General features: G+C 40.4%; 3 protein-coding genes across 5 annotated transcripts; 1 reads left to right on the forward strand and 2 right to left on the reverse strand.

Annotated features, from left to right (window-relative positions):
* Positions 1-101: 101 nt before the first annotated feature.
* Positions 102-3,921, reverse strand: LOC139940317 (protein O-mannose kinase-like). Of its 2 annotated transcripts, XM_071936520.1 has the most exons (4): positions 3,854-3,902; positions 2,998-3,074; positions 1,522-1,867; positions 102-1,009 (listed from the first exon to the last, which is right to left on the reverse strand). In XM_071936520.1, the coding sequence occupies exons 3-4, from the start codon at positions 1,849-1,851 to the stop codon at positions 251-253; spliced, it is 1,089 nt and encodes a 362-aa protein (XP_071792621.1). In that variant the 5' UTR covers positions 1,852-1,867; positions 2,998-3,074; positions 3,854-3,902; the 3' UTR covers positions 102-250. The 2 variants fall into 2 exon arrangements, with proteins under 2 accessions (XP_071792621.1, XP_071792620.1); XM_071936519.1 differs by lacking the exon at positions 2,998-3,074 and having other exon boundaries at positions 103-1,009; positions 3,854-3,921.
* LOC139940316 (ankyrin repeat and SOCS box protein 18-like) lies at positions 3,916-12,473 on the forward strand. 2 transcript variants are annotated; one of them, XM_071936517.1, is made up of 6 exons: positions 3,916-4,209; positions 6,308-6,443; positions 6,958-7,107; positions 8,986-9,213; positions 9,601-9,846; positions 10,095-12,473. In XM_071936517.1, exons 1-6 carry the CDS (start codon positions 4,075-4,077, stop codon positions 10,589-10,591), a joined length of 1,392 nt encoding a protein of 463 aa, XP_071792618.1. In that variant the 5' UTR covers positions 3,916-4,074; the 3' UTR covers positions 10,592-12,473. The 2 variants fall into 2 exon arrangements, with proteins under 2 accessions (XP_071792618.1, XP_071792619.1); XM_071936518.1 differs by having other exon boundaries at positions 6,958-7,095.
* Positions 12,474-13,159: 686 nt separating this feature from the next.
* Positions 13,160-17,514, reverse strand: LOC139940318 (probable tRNA(His) guanylyltransferase). Its single transcript, XM_071936521.1, has 6 exons — positions 17,345-17,514; positions 16,501-16,677; positions 15,909-16,078; positions 15,448-15,536; positions 14,725-14,832; positions 13,160-13,561 (listed from the first exon to the last, which is right to left on the reverse strand). Exons 1-6 carry the CDS (start codon positions 17,446-17,448, stop codon positions 13,397-13,399), a joined length of 813 nt encoding a protein of 270 aa, XP_071792622.1. The 5' UTR covers positions 17,449-17,514; the 3' UTR covers positions 13,160-13,396.
* Positions 17,515-17,673: the final 159 nt, after the last annotated feature.

Consider the following 17,673-nt stretch of genomic DNA (forward strand, 5'->3'; position numbering starts at 1 on the left):
TTGCGCAGTAAAAGGAAAACCACACAATTTCGAGGCAAACTTGTGTGGATAATTGTATTCTACTTTTAAAACATCTTTCCAACCATATGCATTTTATAAAAAACGATTACAAACGCTCAGTTATAGACCAACTCGTCCGATCCAAGGCAACATGTTCCTTTAACAACAGGTCCCAATGTTCAAATATGCGTGAGACTTACAATGTACAACATGTACATGTACATGTATGTATACATGTACACAGTCGTTTCTAATCACTATCACTAACGATGGAATCAAATATCTCTTGGTACTTTGCAAGTATTTCTTTTGCAGTTGGTCTCAGCGATGGGTCCCTTTCTTTGCACTGTTTGTGGAGCTTAAATAAATGCAGCCTTACAATGTCGCTATGATCAACCTTCCCAAGAAGTAAATCAGTTATATCTGGTACTTTCCAGATGTCTGTTTTCTCGTCGTAAGGTGGCATTTCTTCGTCTTGGAAGGCCTTGTCCTGGAATGGCCAGAGCTGTTCCGGTGCGACAAAGTCATCGAAGAGTTGTCTATGGCCGCATTTAGCAAGCAATCCTCTGGTGCGATCGACCAATGGGAGGGCATCCAGGTCGTTAATGACCAGACGTAGGTCGTTCGTTACCAAAAACTGGGAGAGTGTTTTTGTTGGGTCGTTACTATCGCACATGATGCGTGTGCCAACCGGGCTGGAATGTAAAAAAGAAAGGATTCTGGCATAGTCCAAGCACAAATGGAATCTGGTCCTGAGTGTGTTACTGTCAGCAAGGCCTAGCTGCTGTGAGAAGATATCTTCGATCGTTTCAGCAGATCCCAGTTCATGGTATTCTGTTAGGATGACTGGGGGGTTGGCATCGAGGCATGAGCCAAGAAGCTGGACAACATGTTTGCTAACATGCATGGCTTGAAGCATCTCGGCACCGTGGAGAAAGTCTTCTAGATATCGAGGATGACTTAGGTTGGCGTATGCCAACCTCATCTCTTGCCATCTTCCGAGAAAAACCTAAGTGTACGGCAAAGTAAAATAACCGTTGATTAGTTAGGTGAGCTTTGCAGTAGTATGGTACCATGCGTAAATCTCTTTTGAGTGAAAATTGAACTTGTCACTGTGACTTGACTTGAGCAAAAATGACTTGTGACTTGACTTGACTTGAGCAACTTGTGACTTGACTTGACTTTCAAGAGCAAAAATTACTTGGTTGCAACACTAGCACCATGTGTAAATCTCTTTGAATAGTGATGGTCCTGAGAAGAGCCAGTGGTTGACAACTCAACATTTCAATCATGTTCCGAGTGTCTTTAAGGAGATCTTCTTGGTTGAGCTGTCAACCACTGAGGTCAAACCAGAGGGTCGTCTAAAATTACCCAGACAGTCAACTACCAATGGCATAATCAATGCACAGTCAATGCGTTTAGAAGCGATTTATCCTTTGGTCCCTTTATGGAACACCAAGGACCAGATTCACAAATTTTTGCCGAAGCGAATTCACGGGCCAAAAATATAATCTGACTTACTTGTTTGACAAGACCTTCACCGATTTTCTTCTCCAATGTCACTTCTGCAATTTGTGCACAGTTAAGAAAAGGTTTCCAATTGTCGTGTCTGGTTTCATGGCAATCCGCGTTCTTCTCATCACAAATCAAGGAATCAGCTTCTTTCCCGGTGTTGGGGTTTTCCACCTCTGGTCGACCCTGAACTGAGAGCGTCCGCTGATGATGGTGAACATGTTCTTTTAACTTCCAAAGTTCCTTGGGAGGGGTTGACTTTTGACACCAGTTGTAACCAACAACTATTCCAACAGTCAGTAGGATCAAGCAGATGGCATATCGCCATGGTAATTTCATACTCTGCTACTAAATGCTGCACAGTGAGAACATGGAGGAAGAAGTTAAATGGCGCGAATTATTTTTCATTTATTGATACAAATCTTTTTAGGAAAAAATAACAATTCACAATTTTGTTTAAATAAAGTTGACACAAGAAACATCTCAACACCTCCTTTTTGACAGGTAATTCCAAATGGGATCTAATCCCGAATAACCGTTTCTGGGGGACAAGTGAACCAGATACAATACATTCGACATCAGTTTTTTCCCTAGGGGTACGTAAGTCTTAACCTTCCATCTTCCCCACCAGTGGGACCGCATGATACTTCAAAGAGGCAAGTTCGAAGGCGATTGCCTCCAAGATGCCCCCCTGGTTACCCTAGAACTATGAGGTTCGTTCTGTCCCGTCACGGGAGATAAAAGCAGAATGAACCTTTTAGTTCTAGGAGTACCACTGGTCATTGCCTTATTGGTACCCTTGACAAGCTCTGAGTAGAATTGTTCAATTTCCTCATACAGAGAATAATATGCCTTGGTGCCCTTGCCCTTTTTAAAAACGAACCATACAGGCCTGAAACAGGGTGCAGATGGCCTGAACTTTTTCCCACAGAGAATCATTAAAGTCACCTGGAAGTGGTATTTTGTCCAAATAAAGCTTTTGTTGCCACTAAAAATGTGTTTTGATGAGTGGAATATGCAGTTAACTAAGGTTCTAATAAATAAGTTTTCATTATATTTACAAATTAAAAAATAGGCCCGACCCAAGCGGGCGCTGTTTGTGTTGTCAATCGAGGCTTGGTATTCGAAGAGAAAATATGTAGTCTGGGGTCGATTTCACAAAGAGTTAGGACTAGTCCTAACATAGGACTAGTCCTAAGAGATATCAAAAATGTACAGCTAGTCCTAAGTTAGGACTAGTAACTCAAGATAAGACTAGTCCTAACTCTTTGTGAAATCCACCACTGGCCTCGCACACTCTGCTGGGTACCTGATCGATAAGATGCCTACGTACAGAACTACGGTCACGGAGCAGACTGCAAGCACTATGGCTGCTGTGCGGATGGTCCACTCGGATTACCCTGCACGGTGAATTGCATGTAGTGCCAACAAAAACTTGTGACGCTTGGCGCATGCTAAAACCATGCCCTTAAGGTTGAAACTTACCTGAATTTGTTCGCGTAGGGCAAATACTCCTCTAGGTTCGTCACGTCTTTCGGGTACCTTCTTCGACTTCCCACTAGCTGGAAAAAATTTTGGTATCCGGATGGCGTCATGTTTTAGAATTACTTTTCTCTCTAGGTCAAAATTCCAGTTAAACTGGGTTTAACTAGAACTAGTTGAAAACCAGTTGATAAACTAGTTAAACACAGTTAACCCCAGTTGGTTTAATATGGAAAATAGCGAGTTTGGTGACTATCCAGTTGCACCAGTTGACCCCAGTTAACTAGGTTCAACTGGAATTTTGACCTGGGACGACGGCTCGAAGTGTTCGCTGCACATCAGCGCTGAAAAAATTTAGTTGTTTTGCTGCAACCGGCAGCAATACACCTGGTTGGCAATGTTTTTTTCTCAAAACGTACAAACTCACGACTTGGACTTGCATTTACTCTACGCATTGAAGGCAAACTCGAGGGGGGTCGTGTTGGATCGAGGCAAAGTCTGCCTCGATTGATGTCACAAAAGGGGATAGGCGTCTACTTTTTTAACATAAATTGTGACAAACAATTACTGAAAAAATGGTTTAATGTTTACAAACATGTACTCTTTTTTTTTTAAGTAAAAAAAATTGAGTGGTTTTGGAGTTAATTAACGGCGGATAAATTGTAAATTGGTGGCGACGTGCGGAAGATTATCCAATAACTTTCCGTATGGCGCCACCACTTTTTCACTAATTTTTACAAAAAGGGATATATTATTCAGGTAAATTAGATACTATATTATTTTATTTCGAATGAAAAAGTGGTGGCGCCATACGGAAACTTTTCCAAAAATGTTAAAGAAAAGGCCATTAAAAACTCACCGCAAACATTAGTATTTCAGAACCCATCCAGTTGTGCCCCATTCATGTGTTGTTTACGAAGATCAAAGAACAACCGCGCATGCAGAGGACACTCATAAAACCTTTAGAGCGCCCTCTCTTGTTTTCGACAAACATAAACAAACGCACGCTGGCGATGTCATGTACATCATGTATTGAGTATTCATTCAGGTAGATGAGTGCCATGTCATGCATTTTGAGCCATGTCTCGAAAAGGAGATCCCCTGGAATTATTCGATAAAATTGGCGGCCATGATCCTCAGCTGAACCTGGACAAATGCCTGGTAAATGCTTGCATTGACGGTGACATTGACACTGTCATTGATCTGCTGCAAAAGGTTGGTATCAATGTCATATGTGCAGTGACAATTTGTTTGAAATAAATAATAATGATGAGTTGACATTTTAACCAGTTCACACGGCTGACACGACACAGCCTGACTGACAGTGACACTGAATACCCCTGACACTAACACTCACTACTCAGTGTCAATTTATTGACCACCCATGGTGTCAGTGCTATGTCTGGGCCCAATTTCATATCAATTTCATAACAAAGGTTAAAGCTGTCGTCATGTTAATAGGGTTAGTTAGACTTGGTGTTAAAGGTTTTGTTAGTTGTGATAACGTAACCCTCCTGCCGACGGCGGTCGGCAGGAGGGTTACGTTATCGCAACTAAGGTTTTGTGTACTTTTTGTAGGACAACAAACACAACAAAGTGACAATGTCTACAGATTTACAAATGTTTTTTTAAACTTACCCCTAACACAGTTTGATTTTTGAAGATTATAATGGTAGAAAGCTTCCATGAAAATATCACTTGCTGAGGTGCTGTAGTTTTTGAGAAATGAGTAAAACAATGTCATTTATCGCACGGCAACGACCCTGCAAGGGTTTAAACGGACGTGTAAGAACGAGTCAATACTCTTTTATTCCCATTCATCAATGCACTTTTGTTAAAAATCGTACAAAAAATACAATTACAGACACTTTGACAGTTGAAAATTCAAGGTTTGAAATATTTATTTCAAAAACTTTGTGCGTTGGTTGTATGTATGCGCGCGCGCTTAAAAATAGGTTACGCGCATGCGCTTAGAAATAAATTACGCGCTGTTACATAGCTATGAATTGCGCGTACTGCAGGACAATCTTGCGCGCAGACACGCGGAAGCCAGCCGGTTATAAACACTGGTCATTTTCAACCGTTTAAACACCCCCACTTGACGGGCTCTCCACCAATAGGAGTAGAGAAACTGTTTGGGGTATTTATGAATAATATATAAAGGTACCCTTTCTACCTTCCTTATCTTTAAACGGTGGAAGTTTAATGTAAATCTGTGGACATTGTTGTGTTTTGTGTTACAAAAAGTACCCAAATCCTTTATTTATTAAACAATACTCATTTACTGCATAGAAAATTCTATGGTTGGCTGGTAAAGTTTCTGCTAAGAAGCATAATTTTATTGTTCTTTGCTTAGTTAGTGCTTACCGGTAGTTAGCCTTGGCAAATTTGTGTGCATACATTCTTCATGAAATTGGGCCCCCTTCAGACAACTAAAAAAAATTGTGAATTAAATTCTGCTGTTGGTTTTGGTACAGAGGTGGGCAGTAGTAGTGGAGGTGGGGGCTTGGTAAATTTTTGTTTTATTTAATTTATTTGTTAACAAATCAACGGACACATGAGGGTAGCCCAAAACCAAGGGGTTTGTTACTAGCTGTGACCTTGATTTTTGACCTCGTTAGTAAATTGGTTAGTAACACGCCCTGGGCTCAATTTCACATAGTTGCGATAACGTAACCCTCTTCGCCGGCAGGAGGAGGGTTATGTTATCGCAACTTAATTTCACAATGCACTAAGATTCATCTTCAGATGAGTTGTCAGTATTGCCATCATAACATTGCACTTTGCTTTAATAGCATTAAAGATTGATTCACAGACCCCCTCACAGTTAAATTCCGACAATCTTAGAAGCCCTTTGTGAAATCAGCCCCAGGAGCGTCACATGCAATGAATTTGTTAATTCCTGTTTAAAGCCATTGGACCCTTTCGGTAAACAGTGTTGTCCAAGGCCCACACTTAGTGTACCACAACTTCTACCAAATAACAAACCTGTGAAAATTTAGGCTCAATCGGTCATCGGAGTCGGGAGAAAACAACGGGAAAACCCACCCATGTTTCTGCGCGTTTCGCCGTGTCATGACATGTGTTAAAAATAAATCTGTAATTCTTGTTAACGAGAATTTATATTGTTTTGCTGTTTTCTCAAAACGTAAAGCATTTCATGGAATAATATTTCAGGAGAAGTCTTTCACCATTGCCTTCTGTAAACCCTGTAAGTTATTTGTAAATCAGTGAACTTTTTTTTCTGAACCAAAAGGGTCCAATGGCTTTAAAGTTTTTGGTATAATTTCCATCAATCTGTCTTTAATTATAGGGAGCATCTGTCGAGGCAGAAACCTACATCCAGCATAATGCTTACTCTGGAGAGAACTTCACTACCCCCCTCATGGGGGCAGCCAGTGCCCCCAAGGAACAGTACAAGATTGCCAAGATGCTGCTGGAAGATGGAGGTATACACAGAGTAATGATACATGTTTATTCATCAGTAACTCATGGCTAGCTTACAAGGGTTGTGGAAATAGCGCCCTCTAGTGTTGATATATTACAGAGTCCATCACACCCATTCTATAAGGATGTTCATTGGATACCAATACAGGCTAAAATAGATTTTAAGAAATTTAGAAAAAGAAATAATGATATAATGAAAGAAACCATATTAAGATATATTTTTTTGCAAATTTAAGAGTTATATTCCACAGGCCCTATTACATAATGCTTATTGGTTTGAAAGGAAGATTGTGCGATTTCTTTTTCTTCTGAGAAAAGATATGACAGAAGATTGAAACGGGACAGGGACAAAAGGAAATAATTAGAACCAAGGAGGGTGTTTTGAAGGTTGACTTACATCAAGAATAAGGTGTTCCTGTGCAAATTATTTTCCAGTCTGCCATGACTATATATATAACCATCATCTACACTGGCATTGTCATCAGTTTGTCTTTCATTTTTGTTGACCATTCTCAGCTGACGTGAATACTGGCGATAGATACAAGGTCACACCCCTCCACACTGCCTGCCTTCACGGTCACAGCGACTGCGTCCGATTGTTTATTGATGCTGGAGCTGATGTCAATGCTGGGACTGAAGACTACAACCGACCTGGTGTGTTTAAAAGTAAGCCTGTTACAGGCCTGGTATTACACAGAGCGATGGCCTCCGTAACCCTGATCTTGGTCTTGGTGCCCCACTAAAAGTTCCCTATATTTGCAATAGAAGTGCCCTTTGCAAAATGGAAATGACCTTGCCCTTTTAAAAATAAAATTCTAGGTCAGGTGTTAATAGTTTAAAGGCAGTGGACACTATTGGTAATTGTCAAAGACCAGTCAGTCTTCTCACCTGCTGTATCTCAACATATGCATAAAATAACAAACCTGTGAAAATTTTAGCTCAACTGGTCATCGAAGTTGCGAGATAATTATGAAAGAAAAAACACCCTTGTCACACAAGTGTGTGCTTTCAGATGCTTGATTTCGAGACCTCAAATTCTAAATCTGAGGTCTCAAAATCAAATTCGTGAAAAGTTACTTATTTCTCGAAAACTACCCCACTTCAGAGGGAGCCGTTTCTCACAATGTTTTATACTACCAACCTCTCCCCATTACTCGTTACCAAATAAGGTATTATGCTAATAATAATTTTGAGGAATTACCAATATGCCTTTAGTTGACTGTGATCAAGTGAAAGTTCCTACCTACCTGTACTACTGACGCTAAAGTTTGACCTGCTTTATTGCACAATGTCAGCTGGTGCTTTACCCATTCCCCCTTGTTGTTAAAACTACCCTCCTCTTTGTTCATCACAGCTGTTTTCATCTCTATCAACTATTTCCACTTAACTGCTTTTGTGACACCATTATACATATGTACCTGTTAATGTTTATTATTTGGTTTAAAGGCAGTGGACACTATTGGTAATGACTCAAAATAATTATTAGCATTAAACCTTTCTTGATTATTACGAGTAATGGGGAGAGGTTGATAGTATAAAACATTCTGAGAAACGGCTCCCTCTGAAGAAATGTAGTTTTTGAGAAAGAAGTAATTTTCCACGAATTTGATTTCGAGACCTCATAATTTAGAATTTGAGGTCTCGAAATCAAGCATCTGAAAGCACACAATTTCGTGGGACAAGGGTTTTTTCTTCTTTCATTATTATCTCGCAACTTAGACGACCAATTGAGCTCAAATTTTCACAGATTTGTTATTTTATGCATATGTGAGATTGACCAAGTGAGAACACTGGTCTTTGACAATTACCAATAGAGTCCAAAGTCTTTAACTCGTACAGTGATGTGTATAAGCACATAATCAGTACTCTCCCGAGTCCTGTGATTAAAAAGTCAACAATGGTCAAAGGCATATTACTGGGTGAAATTCAAACCCATGACCTTTTCCCATCTAGAGCAGATTTCTTACCGACTAGACCACCGAGATTGCCCGGACGCTAGAGGCAGTTCAAATCCTGTTTATCTTTGTTGTGTTATCATTTAACCTATGAGTAAGACTCTGTTGGGGTCAAAATGTCAGGCCACTCGCTATTTGTTTCCATCAAAATAAAGCCATTGGACCCTTTCGGTAAACAGTGTTGTCCAACGCCCACACTTTGTGTACCACAACTTCTATATCAAATAACAAACCTGTGAAAAGTTAGGCTCAATCGGTCATCGGAGTCCGGAGAAAACAACGGAAAACCCCACCCTTGTTTCCGCGCGTTTCGCCGTGTCATGACATGTGTTAAAAATAAATCCGAAATTCTCGTTAAGGAGAATTTATACTGTTTTGCTGTTTTCGCAAAAAGTAAAGCATTTCATGGAATAATATTTCAGGAGAAGTTTTTCACCATTGCCTTCTGTAAACCCTGTAAGTTATTTGTAAATCTGTGAACTTTTATTTTTTTTTCTGAACCGAAAGGGTCCAATGGCTTTAAGCATTGTTTTTTTTTTAACCAATCCTGTATAATACCTTTTAATCTGCTCTTTCTTATTACCTTTAGAGCCATACAGCAAAGGAAGCACCCCGCTCCACCTAGCAGCCAAAAAGAGTCACGTAGGGTGCATCGAGGTCCTCCTGACCCACGGCCATGCCAACTACAACAAACGAGACTCCTACAACCTCACATGTCTCAACTGGGCTGCCCAGATTGGAAGTGAAGAGTGCATTCTTTGTTTGCTGAGGCTGACCGAAGGGGATAGTGTCTTCACGTCCAGTACACTTGGCACAGGTAAAGTGGGGGGGGGGTGGGGAGGGACAAACTCTTTTAGAGCTCAGAGGTCAGATTGATGGCTATAGACTGTGCAAGTAAATTCTGAGAGCAAGTTGGCCCCCCACAAAAAAAAAAACCAAAACAACATAATTTTGAGTTTTAAAAAACCGCTTAAAATATTTGGCGATATCTCAAAAATGAAATTTTTTACAAATTTTTGAATGTGAAAAGAACTCATGGGAGCTGAAGGTAGGAATTGATATTCCTCTTAAAACAGTCTATATCAAACGATGGAGGGAAACATGCACCAGGCAAGGAGTTCCAAAGAGATGCAGTATGGGGCATAAAGCTGTTGGAATAGCTCATTGTTCTACATCTCAGCAAATCTATGGTTTCTCCTTTCAGGTGACATCCCGCTCCATGACTGCGTCCGTCGAGGCTTGGTCAACTGCGTCAGAGAACTTCTCCTTCGAGGGGCGGACGTCAACCACCAAAACTCTGTGGGTCTCAACGCGCTACACTTTGCCTCGCTGCCATCTGGAAGCTTCTCCATCGAGATGATGGAGACCCTATTGGCCTATGGTCGGGAGGTGGATGTTGATCAGCCAATCGGAGGGACTGGTTCATCTCGATACAATCATGGAATGACAGGTGAGGGCAGTTGAACAAAGGGCCTTCCTCAAACCTGGGTTTGGGCTCTGGCTCCAAAAAAAAAAAAAAAAAAGGAAAAGTCTGATCTGTCCGAGATTTCAGCATACCACGGCAGATTGTGGGTTGTGGCTTACGGCCACGGTTTTGCAATTGACAGTAAATGAATTTTCACAAAAGCACGGTAAAGTTTTTTTATTGTGGAAGTAATTAAAGATAAATCACACCACTTTTTTCTCTGAACTGTTCAGGTATCAAACCACTGAAGTTGGTTGCCTTTGAGCCAAATATTGATGTTCACCTGCACAACTTTCACACAGCTGAGTTTCGTCTCAGTCGCACCTTCAAACTCATCACCTCCGACCCCAGCCGACCTACGCGGCGCCCTCAATGCGCAATACATCTCATACAGCACGGCGCAGATTTCAACCTCAGTTATCACGGACAGACGCTTCTACAGCAAGAGGTGTACAATGAGGACGACGACGATTCGGTGCTCACTGCAGTGGTACGTGCCGCGTGGATTCTCCCGGTTCCTGAACGGCCACCGGGGATGCTCGCCGAGGACGTCAGCAATATCGCCAAGGAGAAGCTGAAATGGCTTAGGGAACTTTTCAGCTCGCCTAGGAGCTTACAGCACTGCTGTAGAGTTACTCTTAGAAAGATTCTCGGCTGCAGGAAGCTGAACAGGGTGACTGAACTACCCTTACCAACATCGCTGCAAGACTACTTGCTTCTTAAAAGCTAGTTATTCAATTCAATAACAGGCACTAAGTGATGAAATAACTTTTTATGATGACTGAGACATTTGCAAGAATATTGTACTCTTGGAGTTACTGTGTTTCTCAGCATTGGATATTTCACACAAATCCAGATGCAAAGCGTCAAGCCAGGTATGGTTCAAGTTTACCCCATGATCCTTCACTCATAAATACCTCAGACAGTTTCGCTATTCCTGTTGGTGGAGAGCGCGTCACGTGGGTGTGTATAAACCTTTGTTTATGACCGGTAAAAAGTGTTAATTCATGGTCGTGACACGTGACCTAGCACCTGTTCTTATAAGACAGTTTCTTCATTCCTATTGGTCGAGAGCAACGGCTGAAACAGTTGTGCCACATCACGCGATACGTGCATCGCGCACAGCATTCCCTTATAAGGAGTTGTTTACCCTAGGATGGCGGAGGGCTTTACCATTTCATAGCTGGAGGGGTGTTGTGTTGAAAGAAATCATTTAAAAATTATAAATTGCATTTATTTTACTTTTTTACCAAAAAGTGATGATGTTTTTGACCGAAAAGGTAATTATGAATGGGAATCAAAGTGTGTTGAATCGGTTTTCAACTAGTGGTTTAAACCCGCCAAGGCCTGGTTTTGATAATTTACCTCGACTTCATCTCGGTAAAATTATCAAGAACCAGGCCTCGTTGGGATCAAACCACTAGTTGAAAACCTCTTCACCACACATTGATTCCCTCATTTACTTTTTTGTAAAAAAGTATGCATTACTTAAACTCATAAGTTACTTTTACTTGTACATTTGGTTTGCGGTAACACCATGTGTGTATCTACTTGCCAGGTAGAGTTGTTCTTAGGGAACTGTCTTGCTTTATTCTACTGCTACTTGCAGGTTATGCAATTCAATCTGCTGTCAACTTTAACTGATTTCATCACTACATGTATATGGATGGGTTTTGATAAGCTTCCCCAGGTCAACCCAGGTATGACCCCAGTGCATTATATTAACTTTGATGTGTGGCACACCCCGGTCAGCCCCAAGTAACCCACTTGTGGAGCGGGTTACTTGGGGCTGAACTAGGTGCATGACCTCAACAAAAACATTTCTCGATGGTTACATTTCTTTGTAATCCAGATGGACACTTTCAGGAAGTTTTACACACATTCTCGTGAGCATTTTGTTCTCTTAAATTTGAAATATGCTTATTTTTGTGGGCGTGTTAAATTTTTTTACATGGCAGTATTACTTGAAAACCAATTTTTGTAGCGATCTTTTTCTGAATCCAAAGAAAAGTTTTGGACGAAATGCATACAGTGAAAGTTGTTCCGGGTCGGCAGGTCCCAAGTTGCATTGCGAAGTTTGGGTTCGATTAGAAGTGCGTTTTGGCGACTCCAACCAAGCCCAACCGAGTGAACAAGTCGACTACTGTTTGGTCTGAACATCATCATCACAGTGATTCAACCGAAAATGCACAAATGCTCAACCGATGACCAAATTTTCTGGTTGGGGTCGCTAAAACGCACTCCAAGTAATATCAGGGGCTCACCTGGGTAAGCACACCGGGGTTGACCTCGGAAGCTAATCAAACAAACCCTGTATCAAGCCCTGAGATTAATTTTAAAAACAAATCTCTTTTTTTTGATAATGTTTAAATCACTGAAACAATAATACAATTCTCCACTTTTTGTCTTTGCATTGTAAAGAAATACTGCTTTATTTTATCAGTACCATCAAGTTATTGTAATAATATTATTAAAAATATGTAAAACTGAATAATGTAGTATTTATCTGAAATGTTACGTGGACTCGGATAGATTCAATGAAGCTGCAATGTATAGATACACCCTTATTACAAAGATATTGTGCTTATAAAGAGTACAAGTCCTGAATCTCATTTCTGGTTCATGTTTCTTTGTTTTGCTGTTGATCCCCTTTATAACAATGTTCATGAAATCTTATTTTAACGAGAGTGGAATGTATAAATAGAGATTGTTTGAAAAATGTTCAAGGAATGGTTCAGTACAGTAAAACACCTAATTCTCCTATATGTAATGACATCATCACAATAATCTAAGTTGCACAAGTTTGGGAGTCACTGTATGTTATACAGCAAAGAATGCACTTGAGGCAGCACACCATTTACAACGCTTACCATAATTTGTGCGTGAATTTTGACTCCCAAAGTGTTTCCAGCTCAATAGAGATAACTCGGAGTAATCCGAGATTCCAGCATACTGTGGCAGATGGCTTATGGCCAGGGCACAATTTCATTAGAGCTGCTAAGCACGAAACTTTGCTTAGCATGAAATTTCTTCCTTGATAAAAACCCAGTGCTTATTATGAGAACCTTTGTTGTATTTCCTTTGTCACACCAAGTTTTCATTGAGGCAACGATACTTTCAAATATTAACTTTTGTTTTATCCATATACATCGATGTGTGGTAGCACTGTATATACTCAGTATATTCCCGAGCTCTGTGAAAAAAAATCACAGGCATATTCAGGCATGCAACTTTTCTTCGGATCAGCTGATTTCCTCTTTTAAAATATTTAGTCACAGTTTTACCATCAAAATTGAAATTTTTGGAATTTCGTATTTTTTAGTGAAGTTACAGTTGTTTGCCTGCATCTTACTCGGGTAAATTCAAACCCACGACCTTTGGAATATTTTCAAAGGAAAACGATCACCCCAAAAGCTAAAAAAAGTCCACAAAATACAAGGAATACAATACAAAGGGCAAGGAATTTTCTTCGGAGTTAACCAACCCAAGGAATTAAAAACCTAATTGAATAGAAAAAAAACTAAGTTAACAGACGTCAACTGCTAGAAGCTCCTAATATTTCGGGATGTTCTGTCCAGAAGGTGTCACCGATGATGTCCGTGTGGAAGAGCGTAACTTTTCTCCTTGTCCGAACCACCTCTCGCCTCAGCATCTCATCAGACTCTTTGCTCTTGCACTGTTTCACCGTTACCTCCGTCGTCTGCACACACAAACACACACCAAACAAATAAAATAAAACTTTATGAGATTCAAAGATATGCATTGTAAAGTGTGTGACATCAGGACCCAATTTCATAGCAATGCTGAAGCAGAAAATATTGCTTAACGCTTTTCTGCTAAAGCAAATATAAGTAGGATATCAGTCACAGATTGTACATGAGACATGGAATTTTGGCTGGTAACCTTGTTCTTGTAAGTATAGTTTTGTTGTTGTGCTTAGGTACTTTTTTTGTTTGAGCAGCTCAATGAAAGTGGGCCCATGACACAGACTTTAGTTGACTACAACAAAACACTAGTGACTTTAATCTTCATCCTCTTGGTAAAAATTTCCAGCGAGTTGCTCAAGCGTTTGAAACGACTCAACTGCATGGATTGTGTACGTGGCACAACTATGCACAGAACTGACGGTTTACCACTTGATATCATATCGCAGGCTGGCATAGTTTATCTGTAATCCATGTAAACAACAATGGATGATACTGAATGGTCAGACAGAAAGAGGGTTGACTGTGTTCGTTGTAGATGCATTCATCACAATATCATATTGTAGAGGCTGGCATAATTTATATATCAATCAAAACCACAGTGGATGATAGTGAAAGGTCAAGCAGTGGGAGGGTTGACTGTTCTGTGTAGATGCATTCACCACATTATCAAAACCACAGTGGATGGTGTTGAAAGGTCAGACAATTGGAGGGTTGACAGTGTAAGGTGCATTCACCACACGACATCACATTGCAAACTGGCCTAAATCATCTGTCATTCAATACCACTATAGATTATATTAAATGGTCACAGAGTAGGAGGGTTAGCAGGGGTCGAAATTGCCACTAGCCCGCTAGCCCGGGACTACCAGATTTACAGCCGGGCTACTGATTTTTCCAGTTTGATAGCCCGACGGGCTAGTGGAAAAATAATGAAAAAATCATCATCACAAACAATAAAGAACTATGTTATTGGTGTGTTGTAAAGTTTGAGCCGTGACGCGAGACATAATGTGTCTTTCGGGCTACCAAAATCTAATCAGGGCTACTAAAAATTATTGGTCACTAGCCCTGCTGACTACCATGGAAATACACTTAATTTCGACCCCTGGTTAGCATTCCCAACCAAACTTTAGGTGCAATCTAAATATTCACTTACTGGTTGCCATATCTGAACACTTCCTTTGCGGTACAACTCCGGCTCATTGTTGTAGTTGATTCCAAACTCTGAGAACAGCAGTTCATTCTTATCACTTGAGAAAGTTCCCTGCAAGGTCAAAACAATACAAGAATTGTGGGCTTCAATAATGGGACAGTGTTGGCCAAGCTACAGGAAATGGGGCAAGGCACAAAAAGTAACTGAAAAGAGGTTCGCCCTGGTGTTCCTGGCTGGATTGGCAGCATATTGCGCCACAGCAACTTGTAAACCATTACATGGTGCTAAGGATTGGGTCTCAAACTTTGTCCCACTCCTTGCAGTAATAATACCAAGAGCTTTGTATCCTTTGGCAAAAGGCGCTTTATAAATACGGTTACTATTATTATTATTTAAAGGTGGTGGTCACAGCACAGATATCAGCGTTAAGCAGAAATTTTGCCCTGATCAGCTGAAACATTTGGGGTGTCGTAGCTAAGCGGATAAGAGCATCAAACTCAAGCTCTTGTGATTCTACTCAGCAGAGTGTGGGTTCGAAACCTGGTTGTGACACTTGTGTCCATGAGCAAGACACTTTACTACAATTGTTTCTCTCCACCCTGGGGTAAAATGGGTACCTATTAGGGCAGAGATGGTTCTTGAGATTAGATGCCTGTTTATCATAAAGTTGGAACAAACACTGTTTTAAAATCCTCTAAATGCGCAAAAGCTGCAAATTTCACGAACCCTTAGTCTCTCCTCTCCTTGTTTCTTTGTCAGTCCGCCATCATTGACCAACTTCCAGAAGCATGTGTTGTACAAGTTATTGATGTGGCCTGTAGTTGAATTAAAGGAACTATAATAATGATCAAAATGGTAATCTGTAGGATTTGAAACTTTGCACAGTGGATGACTGATATTTAAGTGATAGTTCTTGGATAGAAACAATTGTGATAAATGTAACCCTCCATCCTTCTCAGGCCTGTATGCTTCGTTTTTAAAAATGTAAAGGGCACCCTATGAGGAAATTGTAAATTCCAACTGTAGCATTTCGAGGGCACCAAGGCAATGACCAGGGGGCATGGAGGCAACCGCCTGCGTTGCCTCCATGAAGTATCAGGCTTGAGATTGGTAAATTGATGGAGGGGTTCTCGGATGAATTTTGGTACGAATAATGCATCACAAAGTATTTTCTGTCTCAGACTTACAGTCTGCCTGCCTCCAGCTGAGGTAGTCTCTGAGGTTTAGGTTGCTTGGATACAGGACGATCCGACCATCAAAGGCTGGGGGGTAGAGAAGCTGCTGATCGGGGAAATATTTCCTCCAATGGAACACAAAGGATGATGAGAAGAGAGACACCATGTTGGTCATTAGTTTACTGCAAAAGACAAAGAAGACCATATTAGTTTAAAGGATTATTTGCCTCAAAACAATGCATGGGTGGCTGGTACACAAAGGGCTCGACTCTCACCAACTGGTTTGATTCCCTGCTTGGGCCATAATGTGAGTGAAGTTGTTTGCTGGGTCTCTCTTGTGCCACAAGGGTTTTTCACAGGGCCCTTGGGTTTTTTCTTCCTCCAGGGAAAATCAAACACTTCTGATCTGTTTGCCTAGCACTTCTGATCTGTTTGCCTAGCTGAAAATTTTGCTTACCAGAATTTGGTTACCAGCCGAAATACCATTATATATAGTGCAGTTTGCAACTGATATCCTGCTCATTTTTGTTAAGCAGGAATCTAATAAGCAATATTTTCGATTTTTTGCTTTAACAAATTAATTGTGCCAAGATAAATATGCTACCTCGCCCTTCTGCTAAACTGTGTTGTCTCTCTCTTGAACACAAAGCTGTACTCATCGCTCTGCCCATAGGCAAGTACGACATCCTTAAACTCTTCCATCACGCACTCAGCGCAGAAGTTCATGAGGGACAATCCTCTTGTGTCGTTTGGTTTCCGGAAGCCATGTGTGTCTGCAAATCTGTTTGATTGAAGCAAAAAAAGTGTACATTTTACAAATTTAACTCACAAGTACACCCAACAATCCAGGAGAAAAAAAGAATCTGCTCAAGAAATGTTGAGTTTTAGAGAAGGAAACCCCAAACAAAGAAAAACATGGACAGGTTACGATTATTGCAATTTAAAGATCCAAGATAATGTAGTTGAGCAATCAACTAGGTGAAAAAACAAGCAATTTTATTTTCAGAGACAAAGAATGTTGTGTTAATCGAAACCCTCCATCCTCGCGATGGTCGGGTTGCAGACCAGATCTCAGACGCTGTCGGGAGGATTGAGAGTGGTTTCGATTATCGCAACTAAGGCAAAGAGAAGTTGACTCCGACTTTATTTCTGAGCAAAATATTTAATCATTAATAATAATTATATTAACAATAACAATGATTATAAAAAATATTAAAATGATTCAAAATGTACATTTACACTTGAATTAAGCAGTAAACAAAGGCAAACAGATATTCCTCCAGGCTCCGTGTTTAAAATGACTAAAGTAAAATAATTTAAAACAAAAGGAGAAAGGCTGACAGATTTTGATACCAAAAAGACCCACCAAGTCAAGTGACCAAGTGATAAAACTGAAGACATGTATTGTAAAATATTATACATTACTAAATTCTATATTTTATATTTACTTGTGAAAACCTCTTCCATCTAATCTCATGACAATCCAGCAGTTGGGAAGCAACTTGTCCACCTCTTCAAACTGACGAACATACTCGAATTTACTGTTGGCCATAATCAAAACATGGATAATAGTAGCCCCTGTGGACTTTGTGGTAGTTCGGGCTGGTGATGTTTGTAAACTGTGTTTAAAAAAAATGTAAATGAAACACATGTGGACATTATGTCTAAGCCCCAGACGTGTTCCAAACACTGAACGTCTGTCTCACATAAACAGACTGATGTTTAGATGTTTACTTGTAAAGTTCATTCACCTTTAACCCATTTAATTTCAAGCCGC

The sequence above is a fragment of the Asterias amurensis genome, chromosome 8 (assembly GCF_032118995.1).
Source record: "Asterias amurensis chromosome 8, ASM3211899v1".
Classification (NCBI taxonomy): Eukaryota; Metazoa; Echinodermata; class Asteroidea; order Forcipulatida; family Asteriidae; genus Asterias; species Asterias amurensis.

Excerpts from the sequence above, each read along its gene's own strand:
- LOC139940317 (XM_071936520.1), bottom strand. The coding sequence starts at position 1,851 with ATGAAATTACCATGGCGATATGCCATCTGCTTGATCCTACTGACTGTT. Across the intron at positions 1,010-1,521 it reads GTGAAGGTCTTGTCAAACAA|GTTTTTCTCGGAAGATGGCA; the intron begins GTAAGTCAGATT and ends CCGTACACTTAG.
- LOC139940316 (XM_071936517.1), top strand. The coding sequence starts at position 4,075 with ATGTCTCGAAAAGGAGATCCCCTGGAATTATTCGATAAAATTGGCGGC. Across the intron at positions 6,444-6,957 it reads GATGCTGCTGGAAGATGGAG|CTGACGTGAATACTGGCGAT; the intron begins GTATACACAGAG and ends GACCATTCTCAG. Across the intron at positions 9,214-9,600 it reads GTCCAGTACACTTGGCACAG|GTGACATCCCGCTCCATGAC; the intron begins GTAAAGTGGGGG and ends TTCTCCTTTCAG.
- LOC139940318 (XM_071936521.1), bottom strand. The coding sequence starts at position 17,448 with ATGGCCAACAGTAAATTCGAGTATGTTCGTCAGTTTGAAGAGGTGGAC. Across the intron at positions 16,678-17,344 it reads GATGGAAGAGGTTTTCACAA|ATTTGCAGACACACATGGCT; the intron begins GTAAATATAAAA and ends TCAATCAAACAG. Across the intron at positions 13,562-14,724 it reads GTGTTCAGATATGGCAACCA|ACGACGGAGGTAACGGTGAA; the intron begins GTAAGTGAATAT and ends TTGTGTGTGCAG.